Source organism: Orbicella franksi, chromosome 9 (genome assembly GCF_964199315.1).
Source record: "Orbicella franksi chromosome 9, jaOrbFran1.1, whole genome shotgun sequence".
NCBI classification, from domain to species: Eukaryota; Metazoa; Cnidaria; class Anthozoa; order Scleractinia; family Merulinidae; genus Orbicella; species Orbicella franksi.
In genome coordinates this window covers 12,986,382-13,009,621 of record NC_138153.1, presented here as the reverse complement: position 1 = coordinate 13,009,621, position 23,240 = coordinate 12,986,382, and the positions used below count along the sequence as shown (strand labels likewise).

Below are 23,240 nucleotides of genomic sequence, written 5' to 3'. Positions count from 1 at the left end.
AAAGTTGTAAAAAAAAACTGCCAGAAAGAGTACCGAAAATTTAAAGGAAATGTAAGGTAAAGTAATACAAAATTATTGTCACCTGTTAGTCAGCCTCGAGCTATGAACAATCGCTTTTACTGATCCCCAACTTGAGTCACCGAATAAGTATTAAAAAAGCCCAGCTGGGTTTCCTAAAGCTCTCTTTGTGAGAAGAGTGAACGTTTCTTTTTTATCGTCTAATTTATTTACTTTTCTCAGGCCATTTACATTTCTAGTTATATTTATTAACATTTTTCATTATCAAGCATTGCACGTTGTTAGTTTCACGGCTCTTTCCTTTATGATGTAAATGCGACGAGTGGGATCTCGCAATTGTTATTATTAATTAATTCACTGTAATTACTCACGAACTTCTCCCATCTGGTCTCGTAGTCCAGTCACTGTAGAGCAACCTACGTCCGTAGATCTTTGCTTTGAACACTGAGGTCGAAGAATGGTTTCTTAATCTCGTGTGGTCTCCCCTACTTCCTTTATAGAAGGGAACGCAATGTATGGAGGGGACCTTAATTTTTTTTTTTGATGGTATAATTTTCATTATCTATGATAATTAATTTATTCGAACAAATTTTCAGTGAAAGTTCACCAATAGTTTAAAATGCCACCATTATCAGTCTCGTATTGTAAGCAAATAAAGACGAGAGAGATATATAAAAGATTTATAAAGAAAATTAAAAGACAGTACAACGATTGAATGAATACATAGTGTAGCATATTTACTAGTTCTTAAACGCGGAACTTAGCACTAAAGTAGCCGAAGGAAAGTTATCGTAGCCGTGTCAAAGGTCTAAACAACAAATTGACGACATCATACTCAAACGTTTCTTTCCAGTGAAGACGAAAAAATAACTAGAAGCAAAATTTACCTTCGGCTACCGTACAGTAATAAAACTTATTTTGAGGGTACAAGCGGGCCTCGTTGGAACTGTACTTCGGTAATGCTGTGCCCTGTTTTATTATTATTTTTTTTTATAAGATAACTTCCTTTAGATCCACTTAGACAATTTTATCGTTATGGAATAATAAACTTTGGATCTCTAATTTTTCCTGAAGCACCTCAAGAAAAAACCAAAATGGTTAATCCTGCCAAATTCCTCATTTCTTATTTCAGTGAGAAAACTGTCTGTTTATATCATGACAATTTATTTAAAAAAAAAAAAAAAACATTCTATTGCGTAACTTGCTTAGAGACATGTTCGTATCGAGAGTGTGAAAATATTGCAGCAAATGGGACCAGGAGCCATAATCGGGGACGGAGACCGTAAGTCTTGGGGTCCGCGTGCACCTATGATATGCGACAATTTTTCTATTTTTAGAACAAGTTGCTCCATCCTGACGTCATATATCCGCGCGGATCCACGCACATGTCGGGGGCTCTCGCGTGGATGTTGTCATGCTGCGCGATCAAATGGTGAGAGTTGCAAGATTCTCTTGCAGATTTTTCACAGCGGTGGCAGGGAATAAGGCATGCGCATGGAATAAGAATCAGGGCTCTTATATGTAGTTTTATGCTCTGAACTAATGGAAAAGGTGAGTTTTTCAGGGTCGAAAACATGACTTCGATTTCGCGCTGTGAATGAATAATATCTGCTCGCGCTAGTTGTACGCGTAAGCTTTTGCGTTTGTTCGTAAAGAAAAGTTATGTAAGAAAACTTTTTACTCTGGTATCGAGCTAATTTGTGAGTTTCCCAAACAATGCTTAATCACAACCAAACCCTGTTTTGATAGTTTCTCATTGTTTCTGTTTGTTTGGCGAGTTTGCAAAAAATTTGGAAAGAAAGTCTGACGCGTACAAGTAGCTCATTTGCACAGTGCAGCGCGTGCATTTGCAAATCCGAGTCGGTGTTTTCACCTACAAATCTTGACTGAGGTTTCTTTCGTTGTCTTTTGTGCCGAGATGCTGCAACAATTTTTGCGAAAATAAAATAGACAGGGAGTTTTGATAAATCAACCAACAAAACCGAAATCGAGTTGATTAAGAAAGCGCCATCGTAATTTTGCTGATTATTTCCGCTGTATTCGCATATTTTCAGCTAAGCTTTTAATATGTTCTCAAACATTTACCAACCTTAAACATATTTAAAAACTAGAGATATTATATGAGTTCGATGTACGTTTTCACACGAAAGTGCGGGAGTCCAATTTGTCATGTTTTACTGACTGTACAAAACACGCATCGTTGGGCGCTCTTATTCATCGACAACAGACAATTTATTGGATTTTTACCCAAACAAAACTGAGCAGCATCTACAGACATAAACTTTATTGTCACCTATTGGGCCTTGATAAAACATCAAGCGTTGCTTACAATTCAGGCGAAACTCAAACTTGCAATTATTTTTGTTTTTACTTTTCGGTCGAGATAGACTCTGGCGAAATCCTCGCAAGCGTGTGGCGAGAGGAAGGAAACTTTGAAGTTCTGAAACGCTGCTATATCTAAATATATCTAACCAGTTTTTCGCTGTGTTATGGAAAAGCTGTTAATCTTCAACATATGTGAAACTTAGAGTGCAGTAATGTGGAGATCTTGTAAAAGAATACGAGCTGCTGATACTCCTGGATTCAAACCATTTACTATGTTGGTCAGTGATATCATAAAGCGGCACATAACTAAATTCGACACTGTCTTACTTCACTCAAACTGGAGCAGCTTACGACGAAAACACTAAAGTAAAATTCTAACAGTCTTGAACGTATTGAGTTGTGGGCCAAAAGCATCAAACATTTCAGGAATTTCGGACGCCATTTCCTCGCGCTACATCCGCAAAAATCCTCGCACCATGTACGCGCGTGTGCAGCACGGGATGGCGCAATTTGGTCTAAAAATAGAAAAATTGTCCCATATCATAGGGACAGCCCCAATACTAGAAATGGCGCGCGCTTACGATCTCCGTCCCCGATTATGGCTCCTGATGGGGTTTAATTAAGTATTAGGACAATCGGAACTGACTATGGTAAATGGGGTAATCTCAATGGGGGAAGCCTTTTGTGGACGTGACAAAACTAAGGAAACTCTCCAACGCCACCTTCTTTTATTATTTTATTAACATTCAAACTGTTTATTCCACACAATGGTAAGCTAGAATGTCTCTTAGTTACATATTTCTTTAATTTGACATCATAATTCAGAGAAGATACAAGTTTAGTTTATTTCCTGCCTGCCGAATATTTGCTGGATGTTTTACTGTTTAGTTCAGCAACCAAGACTTTTCGCTGCATCACACAGCTCACGCTTCATGGCAAAATGACGCATGTCTTCCTGTAGAAAGAACGGAAAAAAATAAATAAAAGCAAACTAAACGCTCGTGTATGGCAGGACATGAAATGCGAAAGTCAAAATAACACAACAAAATACAAGGAAAAATTAAAATGGTTGTTGATCGGGCGTCAAACAAGCTATATGGGAATTAGAAATTCAGGGCACAAGTTGCCTGTATGCATAGAGTAGATAAATGTTAATAGTAACATTGAAACACATCGGGCTTTCGTCATTCTTGATTGTCATCCTTCTTCTCATCGTTCCCAAGGCCGTAGCGGGAAAAAGATCTGACTGAAGCAATGGCCATGAAAACATGACTAAACAAACCACGCTATCCGCTGGATAGTGATTTATTCGGTGGATAGTGTTATCCCGGGCCGGGTATTTTAGAATATTTCTGATACTAATAAACAACTGAAACGAAGAAAATGACTGAGGCAATAGCCTCAGTTTGTCTGTTATTACTGCATGGCCCTGACTCCTACGCCCTTTAGTATTCTGTTACCAAATTTTCAAAAGTAATAAAACTTAGGTAAAATCGTTTTTACCGGAGAAAAACTATACTTACAATCACACTCTTTTTCTCTTTGAACAATCTTTTCCCAGCTAGGGCTCCATTTCCAATTGCATCACATTCAGGTGAAGATAACGCCAGTAGGACAAGTATACAAATTAAGCAAGGAAACATTTTGGTTGCCATTTTCTTGCGGAGGATTCACGCAGTAGTTTTGCCTTTGTTAAAGAATGCTTTCCGAACTGATTCTACAAGGTTGCGTTTAAATAGGAAACTAAGAACGAATTACTTGATGGCAAATAATGAGAATTGGCATCCTAAGCAGGGGACGTTATTAAAAATGCAACTGAAGAACTATAGCTCAAGAAAGGTGAAGCGGTTGAATGAGGTAAAATTTGAGTTTAGATAAACAACTATAGTCTACGCTTCACAACGCATAATGTTCAAGTGTTGAATTCCGTATGAAGAATTTAAAGTTATTAAAAATACTGAAGCCAGCTCTGAAATAGTGAGGTCAAGGTAAACTGATTTGTTCTTCGGGATTTGCTACAGAATGATTTATTTGACGCCAGATAATCAAGATTGGCATTTCTTACAAGGAAAGATATTACAAAGCGAACTAATAAATAGTTAGTAACACGAATATAAAACCATTCTGAACCATTTAAATGGGCAACTGCAATGAATAATTTCACAGCACATAATTAACGTCGGCGTTCCTTGTGACAGAAAGTTTTGTTACGAATTAATGGAAGAATGATTGTTGTTAAATGGCGGGTCCAAAGTGGAGTAATTAAAAATATATATTATCACCTTTTAATTTGTGTTAAACCATGGATATTCGTAACTTGTTAACTGTCAAAGCCGCCAATTCACAAATATTCACTATGAAAAACATACTCACTTCGGTTTCCTTGCTGTTTTTTCCTTTTCCTTGTGGGATACAATGGACGTTTCTTCTTTTATTATTGACTTTTAAAATTGTTTAGTTATGTTCAGTCCTGGTTCATTCTTGGTTACTATTATTGACATGATTATTATCAAACCTCTAGATTGCTGGATTTATGATTCTTTCCTTCGTAACGTGGAATAACTTCATGTTTTACAACTTAAAAAGAAAACCTGTTCGCCACGATTCTGGTGAAAATCCCGCGGAAAGTCTATATTAAACGCACTGCAAAACAAATTGAACAGTTTTATTAACTTCAAATGCAAATAGGACGCTTTTTCAACATCTGGGCTTATTAATTAAAGTTAGAGAATACGTACATCTGCGGTTGGAAATGTTCGCATTAAACGTTCTTATATTCTTTTTCTCGAGAAATTGACGATCAAACTTGTTCTAAATTAGCTTTTAGCTTAAGTCAAAAACATGTTTTGTTATTGCAATTGTTAATTGCTTCCACACATGACATCACAAACTCGAGCATTGATATGAATATCTTAAAATGAATTCTTCTGTAAACCACTGAATTACAGTAACCATATTACTGAGCTTAAGAATATTTTTTGCTGCAATTTTCACTTCTCCTCCTGAAAAGGCATTCCTTGCTTTGAGCAGTTTAGCACTTAATTTTTACTTCGTTTGCTTAAGCGCTATAAGCGACGAAAAGCCCATCTTCCGGTGCATGCTATAAGAACCCTCACATCTCTAAATGTTTGACAGGTGTGCTGTGGAGAGAGGCACCGTAAAGTGTTTTGTATAGGAAGACAACATAGAATCAGTGAACCGTCCCTCCCGACCAGGAGGAGTCCATTTCTCTAAGGATTGAGCCTATACGAGGAGTATACAAGAAGTGAACAACTGAAACATTAATAATATTGAAAGGAATCGTTTCACTTTCACATATTTGCATTTGGCCAACTGAGTTCGCTTCTCTTGTCCCTGTAATTTATCAGCAGGAAGTCTGTAAACATTTGTGAAATTCAAAACGATATATATTTTTAAAGTAGCCTTTGGTCAGAATTGGCTGTATATTCCCGAGTCTAGTCATTCTGCGACTCAGAATTTGTTTTGTCATTTTATAGTTGAGCACGAACGAAGTGAACTAATTGTTACCAAGATATTCTTCAACAGTTTTAAATGACTTCTGAGCCCTTGCAGTTTGGGTTACTCGCCAAAGTTTTTGGTGGTGGTGTGCGGCTCGAACCCTGAAACCTGTGCCCTTTTACAGAAAAGGTATTCCTCTCTTTGATCAGTTTCCAAATAACAATGCTAAATTTTAATAGACTTTCTTAATTTGAGCTTTTTTTCTTAAAAGACATAAACGACCAAATGCCCATCTTCCGGTGCATTTTATAAAAACGTTAACATCCCTAAATTTCGGTTGTGTTGTGGAGAGAGGCACTGTAAAGTGCTTGTATAAGAAGACAACATAGAATCAGTGGAATCGTCCCTGACGGTAAGCAGGAGTCCATTGCTCTATAAGCTTTGAGCCAATGCAAGGATTATGCAAAAAGTGAACAACTGAAACATAAGTAATAATATTGATAGACATCGTTTCATTTTCACACATTTGTATTTAACTTTTGCATTATCGTATTCTCGGCATCTGTTTTAAATACCTCATTTATAAATGTAACCTAAATGAACAATATGTACTCTTCTCGCTGTTTGAGATACAACTTCGAGAAAACAATGACTCAAAAGTACATTGCAATAAAATAACAAAACTGCCAAGCTCTTTAATGAGAAATGGAAATGCCTTATATTAAAAGATTTTGTCCCAGAAATTTTGCCACCACCAACGTCTCAATAGGACAAATTAATTTACTTACTTTGTATCAATGTTGTCATCATGGTTTTCAAATTTCTAGTCAGTGGCACTGGAAAAGTTGAAAATTTACATGGACATGTCAATTTTAATTTACAGTATGTAAATCTTGATTTACATTCTTTGTAAATTACAATTTACATGTTAGGGTTTTGTAAAATAAAATTACAGGAAATTTACAGCTTTTAGTACAGCATGTAAATGTTCTGTAAATAGTGATTTACATTGTCTTTGTCGACAATGATCATTTGAAGAACATGTAAAAACCTGTAAAATATTTTACGCACTTACAGTATCTGCCTTTGTAAAAATCATGTAAATTGCTTTGGTAAACCATGTGAGGAACGTGTAAATAATTCAAGCGAATGCTGTAAAAAGTCTGGAAATGTTATGTTTGTAACCCTGTAAAAACCATGTAAATGAAAAAGGGGGCCTGTAAGAAACATGTAAAAACCATGTAAATGAAAAAAGGGGGCCTGTAAGAAACATGTAAAAAGCATGTAAATGAAAAAAGGGGGCCTGTAAGAAACATGTAAAAACAATGTAAATGAAAGAAAGGGAGCCTGTAAGAAACATGTAAAAACCATGTAAATGGAAAACCAAGAAGTTGCACGGGTGCGACACCACACTAATTAAGAGGCCCTGCACCTAAGAAACGACCGATGATTTCCGGCTAAAAAATAAAATCGGCCGATTTTTATCTCCCAAGTAGAGGTTACCGAATACTATTTAAAAATGAATTTCTTTTGTTTCAGTTTCGCTTTAAACCAAAAATATCGAGCCGCAAAGTTTTTCCGTCTGAAAGCAGCAAAATCAGGCCGAAAATAAGCCCCCGCAAAAAACTGTTCCGAAATTACTATCGCAACGCAAAATAATGAGAAAACTACACAGTGTTGAAGAAAAAGGCCTTTTAATGCAATATCATTCGATAAACATCAAAAAACTGCCGAAGCGATTAACAAATAAAGTTTCAAATATTGCATACTAAATTAGATGGAGCGTTGGAGCTGATTTTAAAATAATTATTTCTCAAAAGTTCAACGTTTTTGAAAGCAATCACAGTGATGAATGAGACATTGGAGGGATACAAATCACGTTTCTGGAAAAACATATTTCGGCCAAAGTATATTGGCCTTGTACAAAGCGTTGAAAGTTACCGTTTTTACCGTTATCCTGCTACTTCGGCGAAACACTTCTCTTTTGCCAATACAGCCGTGGATAGCGTGTTAAACGCCACTTTAAACCTTGCTAGGCATTCGGAGACTATCCTGAGTAGAAGGATGTAGAATTGAAAGAGAAAGGAAGATGAAAAATACGCAGAAAAAGAAAATAACTCGAAATTACCATCTGCTAACGAAAGTTGAATCTGGAAAATGTCGTCGCCTGACAGCGGCCAATGACGTCATTTGCACGTAAAGGTCGCAAGATCGTGGGAAAACGAGTCTGCAATGTCCTTCGGGCGGTCAGCGGCTAGAGATCCAGTCGTGACCCATAACTCAGATCACGCTGCGGCCAAAACGGTGTGGCGGTTGGGGAAGTTTTTCTTTTTGAGTGACCATCATTTGTGAAAAATAACATAACATTGTTCCACTAAACGTTTTCTGGCCGGAAAAAATTGTTTTCCTATTTGTGCATTCGTTTGGATTCCACCGCTATTGATACAAATAACGTCAATGGCCGCTGTCACGCGACGACATTTTCCAGATTCAACTTTCGTTAGCAGATGGTAATTTCGAGTTATTTTCTTTCTCTGTTAATTTTTCATCTTCCTTTCTCTTTTAATTCTACTTCCTTCTACTTAGGACGGTCTTTGAATGCCTAGCAAGGTTTAAAGTGGCGTTTAACACGCTATCCACGGCCGTATTGGCAAAAGAGAAGTGTTTCGCCGAAGTAGCAGGATAACGGTAAAAACGGTAACTTTCAACGCTTTGTACAAGGCCAATATACTTTGGCCGAAATATGTTTTTCCAGAAACGTGATTTGTATCCCTCCAATGTCTCATTCATCACTGTGATTGCTTTCAAAAGCGTTGAACTTTTGAGAAATAATTATTTTAAAATCAGCTCCAACGCTCCATCTAATTTAGTATGCAATATTTGAAACTTTATTTGTTAATCGCTTCGGCAGTTTTTTGATGTTTATCGAATGATATTGCATTAAAAGGCCTTTTTCTTCAACACTGTGTAGTTTTCTCATTATTTTGCGTTGCGATAGTAATTTCGGAACAGTTTTTTGCGGGGGCTTATTTTCGGCCTGATTTTGCTGCTTTCAGACGGAAAAACTTTGCGGCTCGATATTTTTGGTTTAAAGCGAAACTGAAACAAAAGAAATTCATTTTTAAATAGTATTCGGTAACCTCTACTTGGGAGATAAAAATCGGCCGATTTTATTTTTTAGCCGGAAATCATCGGTCGTTTCTTAGGTGCAGGGCCTCTTAAGCTGTCTTCTTGTGAACTTTCCGCGCATCCACAACGACAAAATAAAACTAGAATTGTTACTGCACATGCAGGCGTCCCAAGCTTACGTCTCTAGAAAATACAAAAATTAATTCAACAGTAAGTCATCGATTTGTGCAAAAATATGCTTAATTATTGTTGGAGCAAGTTAAATGACTAACAAATCACGTGTATGCATGTACGGGCCAAATTATATTATGAGTTCACAAGCCATATCGATGCGCTGGAATGAGGGGAACCCCCCTGTTTAAATAGATATTATTCAAGTTCCTGTTTCATTTTCTATTGTATTCCAGTGAACGGTAAGGTAGGTTTTGCAGGAGTTTAGTTAATTCAGAAACTCAAACTTTCCCAATGTTTCTCAGCGACCGGTGTATTAATTGCTGTAATCTGCACGTTAATGCTTTAAATAACAAGGGGGACCCCCTAACGTCTGACCTATTTTTACTATTGCGCAAATCAGCGCTCTCAAATTGTCTCTAATAACTTAAGTTAACTAATAACTTAAGTTAAAAGTTACCTATCGCTTGATACGGTATACTTACATATCTAACACTCCATTTATATTTTAAAATACGGACTAAAATATAATAATTTCTACCGATGCAACTATATAAAAATTTTAAATATGTCTAAAATTCTAATAGCATTTTAAACACACCTCGCACAATTTACTGTGCAGTCGTAATTTGAAACTAGGTTCACGAGGTCTTTTATGGCAAGCCGTTTGTGGCAAAATTTAATCCTTGCAATATATGTTTAATCCTTTGAATAACGGTTTCATTTAAGGATAGAAAAAAAAAAAAAAACATTCAATCCAATGGCAAATAAAATTTTTGGTTCAATTTAATCTTTTGATTTTCATGATTCAATCCAATACCTGGAATATTGATTCAATCCAATACCTGGAGTCTTGATTCATTCCAATACCTGGAATATTGATTCAATCCAATACCTCGAATATTGATGCAATCCAATACCTCGAATATTGATTCAATCAGTAGCCATAATCGGGGACGGAGACCGTAAGTCTCGGGATTCGCGCGCACCTATGATATGGGACAATTTTTCTATTTTTAGAACAAATTGCGCCATCCTGACGTCATATATCCGCGCGGATTCATGCACATGTCGGGGGCTCTCGCGTGGATATTGTCACGTTGCGTGATCAAATTGTAAAGAGTTGACAGATTCTCTCGCGTATTTTTTACAGCGATGGCAGGGAATAAGGCAGGGAATACGAACCAGGGCGCTTATATGTAGTTTTATGCTCTGAGTTAAAGGAAAAGGTGGGTTTTTCAGGGTCAAAAACAAGACTTCAATCTCGTGCTGGGAATGAATAATAAGATCTGCTCACGCTAGTTGTAAGCTTACGCGTATGTTTTTGCGTTTGTTCTGACTCAAGAATATAGCAAGAAAACTCTCTACTCTGGTATCGAGTTAATTTGTGAGTTTCTCAGACAATGGTTCATCATAACTAAAACCTGTTTTGATGGTTTCTTATTGTTTCTGCTTGTTTGGTGAGTTTGCAAAAGTTTTTGAAAGGAAAGTCTGACGCGTACAATCAGCTCATTTACATAGTGCAGTTCGTGCACTTTCAAGTCCGAGTCCGTGTTTTCAATTGTCAACAAATCTTGACAAGGATTTCTTTCGTTATCTTTTGTGCTGAGGTGCTGTAACAAATTTCACGAACGCAAAAAACGCTACTAACATCATGTGTGTTTCTTCAACATAATTGGTGCTTGGCATTAATTTATTCCTATATCTATTGTAGTCCTCAAAGTGCCGTAATCTTCTTTTGGCATGGAATTTACTTTACTCTATGTTTTATTGTGCTGTAAGTGTTTCAGTTTTTTATGAATAAATAAGAGCCATTAAAAAAAATCTATTATTCGCGTCCTCAAATTCGTGAAGAAGATGTTTGGTCTTGTAGAAGGTCATCAAGACTACATAAACTTAAACTAATGACTAAAACAATAGTTTACAACAAAGATCTTCAGGTGTCGGTTTCCGAGTGTGGCTCTATATTCCCAATTATCTGCGGAGAGAGTACCACAATCGACCAACCAATCAATGAACCACAATCACGATAGACTGCTGGCAGGCTGCTTTTCTCTCGAAATTTCAGCAGGGGTAATGGATCGAGACTCTTTAGCCTTCTTCCCTATTCGACCATACCGACCTTGTCCCGCCATCTTCCCTACTCGGCCACCGCCACACCGTCCTTTTGTGTTCGCGATGACTAAAACTCTCGTCTAAGTGACCCATAGAGAAAACACCGGCTGCCAGCAGACTACAATAACGATATCAACAATTAACTTTTCCTGTAAACAAAATATTTTCGGTTAAACGAGACCGACTAAAACGTGTCAAGTAATGTGATATCTTTATAGTACATTGTCTAATTTTCAGAATCCTACCGTCAAAATACCTCAATTGTTTAGTAAATAAAAATCAATGAATCAGTGAGTCACCCCTGTCTTACAAAATGTTAATGGTTAACCTTTGATGAACTAATCAACTGGCACCGAACAACCGGTAACCGTAATTTTCAACTTCAAGGAAAGCTAAGTACCAGTCCTAGGAAAGGTGATTTTTATGTACGCAGCTGAATCTGGCTAATTCAAACTCGGTTATTTCGAATTCCCCGTCATTTCGAACTCAAAGTCATTTCTCATGGATTTGCTCATCGGTTATTTAATTTACCATCAGCTTCAGCTATTTCAAAACTCCGCTACAGTTAAATCCCGTTAATTCGACAGAACTCGGTTATTTCGAATTCCCCGTTAGTTCCAACTCAAAGCTATTCCTTCAGATTTGCTCTTCAGCATTTACTATCGGCTTTTTCAAACTTCCGCCACAGATGCACCCCCACTTATTCGAACTCGGTTATTTCAAACTCTCCGTTATTTCGAACTCAAAGCCACTTGCCTTGGAATTGTTCCAAATAGCAGGACTCAAGTGTATTATCGTGAAGAAAAAGAAGTAAAGAATCAGCAAAATAGTGACCGCTGTTGCCTTCCAAAACTAGCCTACCGAGGTACTTCAAGTCATTAACGACTATTATGATCAAATTTCATGTATTGAGCATTGGCATTGGAAACCAGGATATCGGATTCTCTTTTAAAACTAGACCTTGCCAGTTTTAAATTGGTACTTGTGCAGATCATCAGTATCTGATCAGGCCAAGTAAAATAGCGTGCAATATTGACCAGATGTTGCCCCATTGAGATAACAAGAAAGGGAAAATTCAAGGGGAATATTTTTGAAATAGAAAACGCTATACTGTATTTAAAGAGCCTTTAAGTGATATCTGCACTGCTGTAAAACCTTAGCTCAGACAATTCGTCGCACTATTGTGAATTCGACGGCATCTCAATACATTATTTTTTTTTTTTTGCGATTTTGGCCAGAATACTGTCATGCAAAATATCAGTTTGCCCGCTGAGCACGCTTTTCTTGTCCGTGTAATTTACCAGCAGGAAGTAAACGATTATTTTGATCAAATTTCGTATAATTAGCATTGATATTCGAAACCAGGATATCGTATTCATCACGTATTTATTTATTTATTTCAGTCTTCACGATGACCCACGAGGTAATGCCGGAACAGGGCTTCTGATCAGTTGACAGCTAACGGAAATTGAAGCAAAATTTCTCAAAGAAACTGAAAGGAATTTGTCAGTAGAAACAGAAAGGTAGTTGTACCATCCTTGAACTCTGAATTAGTTCTGAACCGCATTTCAGTTCCGCCATCACGAAAGGCTATACATTTCACCGTTTCACAATTGGAGGAGAAAGCGGAGCACTTGCCATTCTGTAGATGAACAGGGAGGCGGTCCATTTTGTAAATGAATGTCGAGATCTCGCGATAAGTGAGTAAGTGTTATCTGCACTGTTGTAAAACCTCAACTCAGACAATTCGTCGCACTATTGTGAATTTAAACGTATCTCAATACATATTTTGCGATTTTGGTCAGAATCCTGTCATGCAAAATATCAGTTTGCCCGCTGAGCACGCTCTTCTTGCCCCTGTAATTTACCAGCAGGAAGTAAACGATTATTCTGATCAAATTTCGTATATTTAGCATTGACATTCGAAACCAGGATATCGTATTCATCTAGTTTTCGTTATATACTGCAGGTAGATTTTGTTGTTTCCATACAATCTTTCATCGACGTAAAATGAGTAGCAGTACCCTGTTGGAAGTGTTTGGTCAAATCGTGTTCCGCTTTACCCGTGGCGTAACGGAGCATTACAATCCAGAAGAACCTGAATTCACGATGGAGTCATTTGGTTACGATCCTCTGCAAAGCACTGGGCGAGAGTGGTATTATCTTCCTGTTGATGAGCTCATTTACCAAGAGTACAGCGACAAAGAAGTCACAAGTTCGGCCTTTTTACCGTCGAGAAGGATAATTACAAGGCTTATAAACGCTTGCTCTCCGGTGGAAAATGAAGAAACTGCAGCAGACCAGGAAGATGAGGATAGCGCCATGGCCTGGAAGCGGCTTCGACCGTCTTTTTTGCAAACAGTTTGTAAATCCTTGTACATTGGAGCTTTGATCACTTTTCTAGCTGCTATAATCATTGGTATATTTTTCCTGCTGATTGTTTACCTCTGTTTTAAAACTATCCTCAATTGTGCACATTACCCAAGCAAACTAATCCCAGTCCCTGTCCAATGGACGAGAACAATTTCTGATGCGATTTCGGTCGTTTTCTACTACATCTGGCTTTTTGTCAATCTGTCGTTTCTTTTCCGTTCCTATCAGCTAAAAGGACTAAAGAAAAAACTGATGTTAGTTTCCTTATCAATGTATTGTTTGGACACACTTTACCGTGTTGTCTTGCAAGTTATGGGGATGCCCTATTACTTGGCGCCTGTTATATACCAAATCCCAATTTATACCTGTCTCTTCACCAGTATATGTTTACAGCTCTTCCTTGTCGTGAGACTCTTGTGCGTGCGATCAAGAAAGCAACGCCTAACTTTCATGTGTAAAATGACGACACCGACCTTTCTGATGATGATTACTAGTGTTTTAATATCCGATTACCTTTATGCAGCGTATCTCAAACAAAACAACAAAGGAAGACTGGCCATTGCTCTGTTCGCTCCTCTTTCTGGGCTCGCTTTAAAAATAGTATCACGAATTTGTGCTCAGCGGTTGTGGAATATTACCCATCCGGGATATTCGTATGTGCTTTTGGCACCTTGCTATTACGGGACTGCCATTATTTTTCGAATTTTGCAAGCTGATCTTGACAGTTTGAAATCCATTGCTATTCTTGGTATAATTCACGGCGCGGCCGAAGTCGTGGAGCGAAGTGCCATGGTTGTGATTGATCATATTTGTCATGTGGTGTGCAAGAGAGAGTCAGCTCCTTGGGGACATTTTCGTACTCCTCGACGAGAAAGACTAATGGCTGATATCGCTATCATGAGCATGTTGTCCGAGTCTACTGCTATAGTGTCAGTTAATGGATTCATATACTTGTATCAATTTATCTACTTGGAAAACAGCTCCCTTTTAGAGTTGCTTCAGCCTTTTGCTGTTCACACTTCAGTTCAGCTGGTGATCGAGTGGTTTTTCAATAGCGTGTCTCTTGCTATCGAGGCTCGTTACCAGAACATGGCAGTAATGGCTGTTTGGAGACGAAGATGGAAAAGACATGTCTTGGTAGCGTTTTACAATACACTACCTTTAGCTGTATGGAATAGCTCTTGCCTGTTGATGCTTTTAAGGGCTCGCTTTGGCTTAAACATTAACAAGCGCTGCAATATGCCGTTTACTTGAGAGTTGGGAGTGGCCTGTCGACTCTACTTTCTTTAGCCATGTTTCTCAGATTTGTATATTCATGTATGTTCTTATCAGTTTCTAAACAGTATAACGAACATTATGTCAACGGATTTTGTCAAAATTGTTATTTTTTTTCTGCGTAGTCGCCGATACAATATTAAACTGCGAGTAGTCCATCTTTCGCTTAGTCCATCGTGCGTGACGCCAAAGAAAACCGCGAGAGAAAACAAAAATAGCCGCGCTGAAAGAGAGATCTACTCGTAGTCTAATACAATATTTCGCAAATAAACAGGGAAGTAACTTAAGTTTTTGGGACGCAGAGCCTTGTATTTACTGGAAACTACACAGCGTTTTAGTATGACGGCTGCCATGTTTACGTTACCAAACAATTTTCCCTCCTTCAGGATAGAGGTGTAAGAGAGGCCATTTATATCTGAAACTCTAAGTCGTTCCCCAATGCAGACGGGGTAAGATGGAAAGAGGTATTCGTGTGGAACCGTCGTTTTGCAAGATGAATACGGTGGAAAACTGGCGCCGAGATTATTCCGCGAACACTGAGCAAAATGAACAAGTCGACAGATTTGGACGAAAGCTCTATTTTTAAGAAATGTCTCTTCTGACATATTTCCAACTTAATAAATATCACGTTTTTTAAGTTTACGACGAAGTGGAAACAAATAAATTAGTTAAAAGGAGCTTCAATCATTCCGAAAATACCGTTACATCACCAATTCAAACAGAGATGTTGATCTTTCTCTTCTTCATGCCCGCCTTGAAAACATCTTTGACTTCTTGGCCTCGCTGTCTTATTCCTTTCGATTGACTCTCATTCAAATTTCGGAATCATTGAACCCCAACGTTTACCCATACACCCTGCTAGAAAGCCTGTTCACAGGCTCGTGTGTGCATGTATACATTAAGATCATGTAAACGCGTTTGTATTCCATGTTTTGAGACGCTTCTATGTTCATTGGAAACGTCGCAAAGTATGTTTAACAGATTACCAGGCCCTTGGGCGTAATAAGAGTGACTTTCCAGGAGCGAAACCACCTGTAGATTAGGGCTTAACAGGAGCTTGAACCACACGAACGCACATTGTAATTCAAAGAAACCAGGTCACAGTAAAATCAATCGTTAGCGTTTATTGGAAGGAGCGATGAATCAACAATATAGAAATCAGAATAACAAAATAGAGATGAACTTGTGATGTGAAGTCATAGTAACGGTTGTGATTGTGTGGTTCGAACTAAAAGCAAAACGATACAAAAGGCTCATGTAAGCTAATATTAGTTAAGATACAAAACATAAATCAAGGATACCGATGGAACGTAAATCTTAAACTATAACGACACGATTACAACTAAAATATATGTAGCTTTGATGTTGATCCTGCGAGGGTAGCAATGGTAGAAACGATAGCTTAGCACGATAGCGATGGCAGCGATAGCATAAAATAACAGCGAAAACGTAGATGGCGTAACTAAACTGATAAAAATGTGGTGTCTCTAATTACATGATTCCAAAGGTTATATTACGAAACTTGCATTGATCACAGCAATCACAGCATGAATAGCAAAAACTTAAAAAAATGTACATAATCGTTAACAAGTAATAGTTATTTCAACAAAACAAAGAGGAAAACGAGTTACGAAAGTAACAATAAGATACACAAGATTGATATCGAAATCTGAAAGACACAATTAATTCATTTAGCTTATTTTCGAAACTCTTTCGAACTGCGTCGTTTGATCATGAAACCGAGCAGGGGCATGACAAAAGCGAAGTCACGATTGGTCGTTTACTTTGACTGTTGGGCTGAGAAAATAGCACATTTTGTCGGAGCTCATTACACGCGTTTTATTTTGATGTTAACCAATTTCAGAATTAACTCTGACGAGGTGCACAATCCAAATAAGAACATGCAGATACCTTTCAAAGGTTCAACGGAAACCAGTCTTAAGTGAGAGAGGAAGATTTTGCCTCAGTTTGAAAGTACACGGGCAGCAGAAATTCTACGGAATGAGTTAACAGGTACAAAGAGAGTTTCTAATTTGCACCTCATAAACAACAAGGTCACAAAACATCATCGAACACTCGTCGCGATCGCCCCTTTAACATCGAACACCAACTTAAAATTACTGCATCTACACAAATACACTCTAACATACAATTTTGATTAGACATGACTCTGTTATTGCGATAAGAGATGTTTCCAGGCCAATAAAAGACTCGACTTCGAAAGGTGTTTCCTGTAACGTCAATTACAACAAAATAAATAGCTCTGGTTACGAAGCAACCTCTCGAACTCTAACCAGGGAAAGTCCTCGGATAAAGGAAATCAGTTGTAATTAGTCAATAGCAAGGTAACGTCGCGTGGGACAAGCCACACACCTGATTTAGGCTCTGAACCTGGTTATTCCTCACTTCTGATAAGTTAGAAAATATTGTACAAGGTATACAAGAGAACTGAAAAAATTAGTAGACTGGTCTGGGTCTATATCCCAACCATTTACCAGAATTCTTCCTTAAGTTCCTCTTAAAAATCATTAAACGGTCGTCTCATACAGCAATCGCTCCTTTTCTTCGGAAGAACCTCTTCTGATTCTTGGTGAGGGTGTTTCCCAGTCATCATCGTGCGATTGTTCACTCAGCAACGGACTTGGCGAATGGCAAGGTAACATATCCAAGTCACAGTCTTCAGAGAATTCATGCCTTGAAAAGTAAGATACACAGGCTTCCTCATATAAATTAGTAGCCAAATGTTTGCTGGTATGTTCCACAATTTTTTGAAAATAGACTGTCTTTGTTTCTGAGCAGGAGATAGGGTTCGTCAAACTCAACCAGTTTTCCCTCGCCTAGTACCTGCGAAAACAAAACAACGGTTCATAATTGGACGTAAAACAAAGAAAACACAATTATTGAAAATGTTTATATGAATACGTCTCTGTTCTTGAATATCTATTCCTTCCCCATCTACATAGGGGTTTGAACCTTATATAAGGCGGCTTAGGCACTGGACTAAGCGCTAAGAAAGAGAAGATGTATGGACGATGTGTATCTGTCAGAAAAAATGTCAAGCCAACCACAATGTAATTTAATGTAATGCGTTTGGTAACAAACACTACATTCAAAGAGAGAGAAACTCATCAGTACTCGGTCAGAATCCATGATGGTGTTAAGTCAACGCTTGTTGTTCCCCCGTTAAATACTGAGTTGAAATAATTGTTGTTGCTGCTCTTTAGTTGTGTTAAGCTTATTTGACACTATTTGTGCCCCTATCCTTTTTAAACAGATCCTTTGTCGTATTTCTAGTCTAGTTTACTACCAGAATTTGTTATTACTACTATTTTCATCCTAGGCATTCATCTTTGACATTACCAGCTGTTAGGGAAGTTTCTCCTCTAAACGTTGAGTCATTTGAAGCTGTAATGACTCATTATCCTGATAGGGCAAAGTCAAACTTTGTCCTTCACGGTATCAAGGAAGGTCTTAGACTTGATTGCGATAACCCTGTAACTTTGACATCAGGGAGAAGAAATAAACTGTCAGCTTACCAACATTCCGAGGTGATCGATGTGTATTTAGCTAACGAGGTCAGACTAGGCCGTGTAGTGGGTCCTTTTGATGCCCTACCAGTGCAAAACCGTCACGTAAGCAGTTTTGGGGTTATTCTTAAGAAAGGGCAGCCGGGCAAAATGGCGCTTTTTCGTGGACCTAGGCCACAGCGTCAACGATGGAATCCGTCCAGAATCCTGGCATCTCCAGTACATCAAAATGAACGATACTATTAAGTGTGGGCCGGGTGCCTTCATAGCTAAATTTGACAGAATCTGCGTACCGGGATAGTGCTATTCATCCTTTGGACCGCCACCTATTGGGCCTGAAGTGGCGCAATGCTTATTACATAGATCTCGCCTTATATTACCATTTGGGCTTCGCTCAGCTCTAGCAATATTCAACTCAGTTGCAGAATTGGTCGAGTGGATTTTGGTCCATAACTATGGCATTGAGGACTTGTTGCATTATTTAGGTGATTTCATCATGGCAGCTCAAGCAAACTCTGTGGTCTGTGCTTCCAACCTTCAAGTAGCTGTAGCAGTGGTTGCCAGGTTGGGTCTACCTTTACATCCCCAGAAATACTTGGGTCCAGCCTCATTCGTGGTGGTCCTGGGAATTGAATTAAATAGAGCAGCTTAGATTGCACGCCTTCCAGCTGGTAAGTTTTCTGCCTTGTAGAGGCTCTCTCCCATTAGTCAACCCGCAAATGCTGTATTAAAAAAGATCTTCAATGGCTACATCATGCCTGCATGGTGGTTTGGCCAAGTCGCACCTTTCTTCGCAGGGTGATTGATTTATTGTCCTGTTTCCGCAATGATTCTCATCCAATAAGTCTTAACGTGGAGTTTAGAAAGGACTTGGCCTGGTGGGTAGAATGTTTTGGTCAGTGAAATGGCATATCCTTTTTCCTTTTTCCCACCCTCGAGCCTTTGCCTTACTTTTTTGTCAGTTCTGACGCATCTGTTGCCATTGGTTATGGTGCTTTTATGGACAACAAATGGTTCAATGGTCGGTGGTCTACTCCCCAATTCCCACTGTCCATTGCTTACAAGAAGCTTTTTCCTGTTGTTTTGGCAGCCCATGTTTGGGGTCTTTGTTGGTCCCGCAGGCGTACTTTGTTTCATGTCGATAACGAAGCTGTTGTTCACATTCTTAACTCACGGACGTCTCCAGAACCAAACATTATGCATTTGTTGCGTAGCTTACGCAAAACTGCAGCCTGCTTCAGTTTTACGTTTGCTGCAATTCATTTTCCAGGAAGAAATAACGCGGCATAGCTGACACCTTATCTCGCTTCAATTTTCAGGCCTTTCACTCTCAAGCGCCATATGCCAAGAAGTTTCCGGTCCTCATGAATGGACCCTCTACCTTTTTGCCACGTACCTGGCTGGCTCACTACGACACTCTTCTATTTAAGAAGCTTACCTATCTGCAGTGCGGTCTCTTCATGTCGATCAAGGGTTCCCTGACCCCTTGGAGAACTGCCTTCGGCTTCAAAGAGTTATTAGAGGAATCAAGCGTTCTCAGGGTGCCTTACCTTCCAATCCACGCCTACCAGTTTCTAGTAACATTCTTCGCATAATTTACTCCGCCCTCGACCTCAACTCTTTTGACGATGTTATGTTTTGGGCCGCCTGCGTATTGGCATATTTTGTTTTGTTCTTGTTTTGTTTTGTTTTGTTTTTTTTGCGGTCTGCCGAGTTCACTGTCCCCAGCTTATCAGCCTTCAACCCGAGCCTCCATTTGTCCGTGTCTGATGTTTCTATGGACCTTCCCCTCGATCCATCTTGCTTGTAAGTTTTTATCAAAGCTTCTAAAACCGACCCCTTCCGAAAAGGGTGTAACGTTTTGATTGGACTTGGTTCGCCACCTTTGTGCGCTGTGTAAGCTGTCATCTTTTAGAAAATGGTCTTCCGCTAAATCGCTTACTGGTAACAGACAGGTTAAGAGCCATTCTCCTTTCTGCCGGTCTCTTTGGGGATTTTTCCAGTCACAGTTTCCGAATTGGGGCAACCACTTCCGCAGCGAGGTATGTGTTTCAGATCATCTTATCTAGGTCCTGGGCCGGTGGAAAACTGACGCTTTCAAACAACATATTAGAACCCCACCTGATCTTATCACTCCCGCAGCCAAATCGTTGGTGGAATATTTTGGTGAGTGCCGTTTAATTTAGTTGCTTCTGCGAATTTTTGCTTCTTGCTTCCATTAGTGTATTTGCTCGCTGCTTGGTAGCCTGTTTTGTATTTTGTTGTCTGTTTTAGGTTGCTGTTTGTTGTTTTGTGCCTGCTTGTTTTTTCAACAGGGAGCGTTAATTGCTTGGCTTTAGCCCATTGCCCTCCTGCTGTTTAGCATTATCTGGCTGTCTTGTCTTACTTGGGGGGGTGCGTCCCCACAGTTACTTACTTGGAGATTCATTGTTTGGAGGGTCGGCCCCCATGGCTACCTCCCATCGGATCCTCCTTTCTCCAAGCACTTACATCTGCCCTGGAGTTTCTTTATCTTTGGAGGTGCCAGTGTGAGGTTGTTATGGTTACCCCCTTTATTTGCATTTTGCCCAAACTCGCTTGCTCATTGCCTGCTTTGCTGCCAATTGGCAACTACCCTCCATTTTGAATATTGCTTATCGACAAGTTGATTTACAATAAAAGATCAAAAGATACAACATTGTCAATAATATACGTAAATTATTAAATTAAGAATTTGATCATTGAAATTATAAAAAATTAAGTCGTAGATAAAGTTAAATTAAAAATCTTACGCGATGAATTTTTCTTAAAAAATCATTTGTACCGGCCATAGCGCGTATTGTTTCTGGTAGAGTGTTCCATGTTTTTGCCGCAAAGAAGCGGAAAGACCTCAGACCACGCTTGGTGCTACCTACCCTTGGTAAATAGAGCATATTTGTGCTCCTCAAATTATTATTAGTTTTCCTTACGCATACAATTCTCAAACTTATTAATAATTCATCATTTAAAAAGAGAAAATCGTAACTGTGACGGCGTTTGGATATCTCATCTTTCTCTTTGCATTTATGTGTAAAATCAAGACATGAGAATTTGAAAAGTCTCATTTCTTGATTTTACTCATGTCAGCAAAATTTTATCGCTTTCTTATTGATAGAAATCGTTTCCTTTTTCACCGTATATTAATATTTAACTTTTGCATTATCATTTTCTCGGCATCTACCAAAACAGTCGGCATCGACTAAAACTCTCGTCTAAGTGACCCATCGAGAAAAAACCGGTTGCCAGCAGACTACAATCACGATATCAACGATTAACTTTTGCTGTAAACAAACTCCCCAAATATTTTCAGTTAAACGGGACCGACTAAAACGTGTCAGCAAGTAATGTGATATCTTCATAGTACATTGCCCAATTTTCAGAATACTACCGTCTTCTACGAATCATTTGTTCATAATACCTCAACTGTATAGTAAATAACAATCAATGAATCAATGAGTCACCCTGTCTTACAACTGAAATGGTAATGGTTAACCTTTGATGAACTAATCAACTGGCACTGAACAACCTGCAACCGTAAGTTCTTCAAGGAAAGCGAATCCAGTCGACCTCGGAAAAGTGATTTTTATGAACACACTTGAAGCCCGCTAATTCAAACTCGGTTATTTCGAATTCCTCGTCGTTTCGAACTCAAAGTCATTTACCATCAGCATCAGCTATTTCAAACTCCGCTACAGTTGAATCCCGCTAATTCGACTGAAATCGGTCATTTCGAATCCGCGTTATTTCGAACTCAAAACTATTCCCTCGGATTCGCTCTTCAGTCATTTACTATCGGCTTTTTCGAACTCATGTTGTAGACGCACCCCATTTATTCGAACTCGGTTATTCAAAACTCTCCGTTAATTCGAACTCAAAGCCACTTGCCCTGGAAATGTTCGAAATATCGGGACTCAACTGTATTATCATGAAGAAAAAGAAGTAAAGAATCCGCAAAATAGTGACCGCTGTTGCCTTCCAAAACTAGCCTACCGAAATACTTCAAGTCATTAAGAAAACGGCTATTCTGATTAAATTTCATATATTGAGCATTGGCATTGGAAACCAGGATATTAGATTCTCTTTGTAAAACCCTGACACAAAAGTGGGTACTTGTACAGATCATCAGTATCTGATTCACGCCAAGTAAAACTGGAATATCACTATAGCGTGCAATATTGACCAGATGTTGCCCCATTGAGATAACAACAAGAAAGGGAAAATTCGGGGGAAATATTTTCGAAATAGAAAACGATATACTGTATTTAAAGAGCCTTTCAAGTGATATCTGCACTGCTGTAAAACCTCAACTCAGAAAATTCGTCGCACTATTGTGAATACAAATGCATATCAATACATTTTTTCCGACCTGCGTCAGAATCTTGTCATGCAAAATATCATTTTGCCCGCTGAGCACGCTTCTCTTGTCCCCGTAATTGACCAGCAGGAAATAAACAATTATTCTGCTCAAATTTTATATATTGAGCATTGGCATTCGAAACCAGGATATTGTATTCTCTTTGTAAAACTAGAGATTGCCAGTTTTTGAAATTGCCAGTTTATGAAACATTTATGTCGGCGTGTTGTCGCAATTGACTGTAAACTCACTTCATTGTGCGTCATTCAATTCTGAATTCAGTTTTTGTTTTGCTCCCGGCCGGTTTGACAGACGAGCAGCTATTATGAGCCCGTCTACAAACGATAAACTGCAGCTTGAATTTTAACCGTTATCCGCTTTGTCCGTATGGAAAGGACAAATTGTCTTTCACTAAGTATGCTAAACGGACGTACATTATAGGTTGACGACCGTATGTTTATGATCTGTTGGTGGCT

The 23,240-nt window shown here is 38.7% G+C and overlaps 1 protein-coding gene, 1 long non-coding RNA gene and 1 pseudogene across 2 annotated transcripts; 2 read left to right on the top strand and 1 right to left on the bottom strand.

Annotated features, from left to right (window-relative positions):
- Positions 1–2,155: 2,155 nt before the first annotated feature.
- Positions 2,156–4,215, bottom strand: LOC145498779 (uncharacterized). Its single transcript, XR_014050891.1, has 2 exons — positions 3,867–4,215; positions 2,156–3,298 (listed from the first exon to the last, which is right to left on the bottom strand). It is a non-coding gene; the product is annotated as an uncharacterized LOC145498779 (long non-coding RNA).
- Positions 4,216–12,504: 8,289 nt separating this feature from the next.
- On the top strand, positions 12,505–16,465 carry LOC145498772 (uncharacterized). Its single transcript, XM_081478700.1, has one exon. It carries the CDS (start codon positions 13,228–13,230, stop codon positions 14,842–14,844), a length of 1,617 nt encoding a protein of 538 aa, XP_081334826.1. The 5' UTR covers positions 12,505–13,227; the 3' UTR covers positions 14,845–16,465.
- A 1,294-nt stretch (positions 16,466–17,759) lies between these two features.
- Positions 17,760–21,102, top strand: LOC145498488 (uncharacterized; annotated as a pseudogene).
- The last annotated feature ends 2,138 nt before the right edge of the window (positions 21,103–23,240 follow it).

What these genes read in the sequence shown, in the direction of transcription:
- LOC145498772 (XM_081478700.1), top strand. Translation starts at nt 13,228, where the DNA reads ATGAGTAGCAGTACCCTGTTGGAAGTGTTTGGTCAAATCGTGTTCCGC.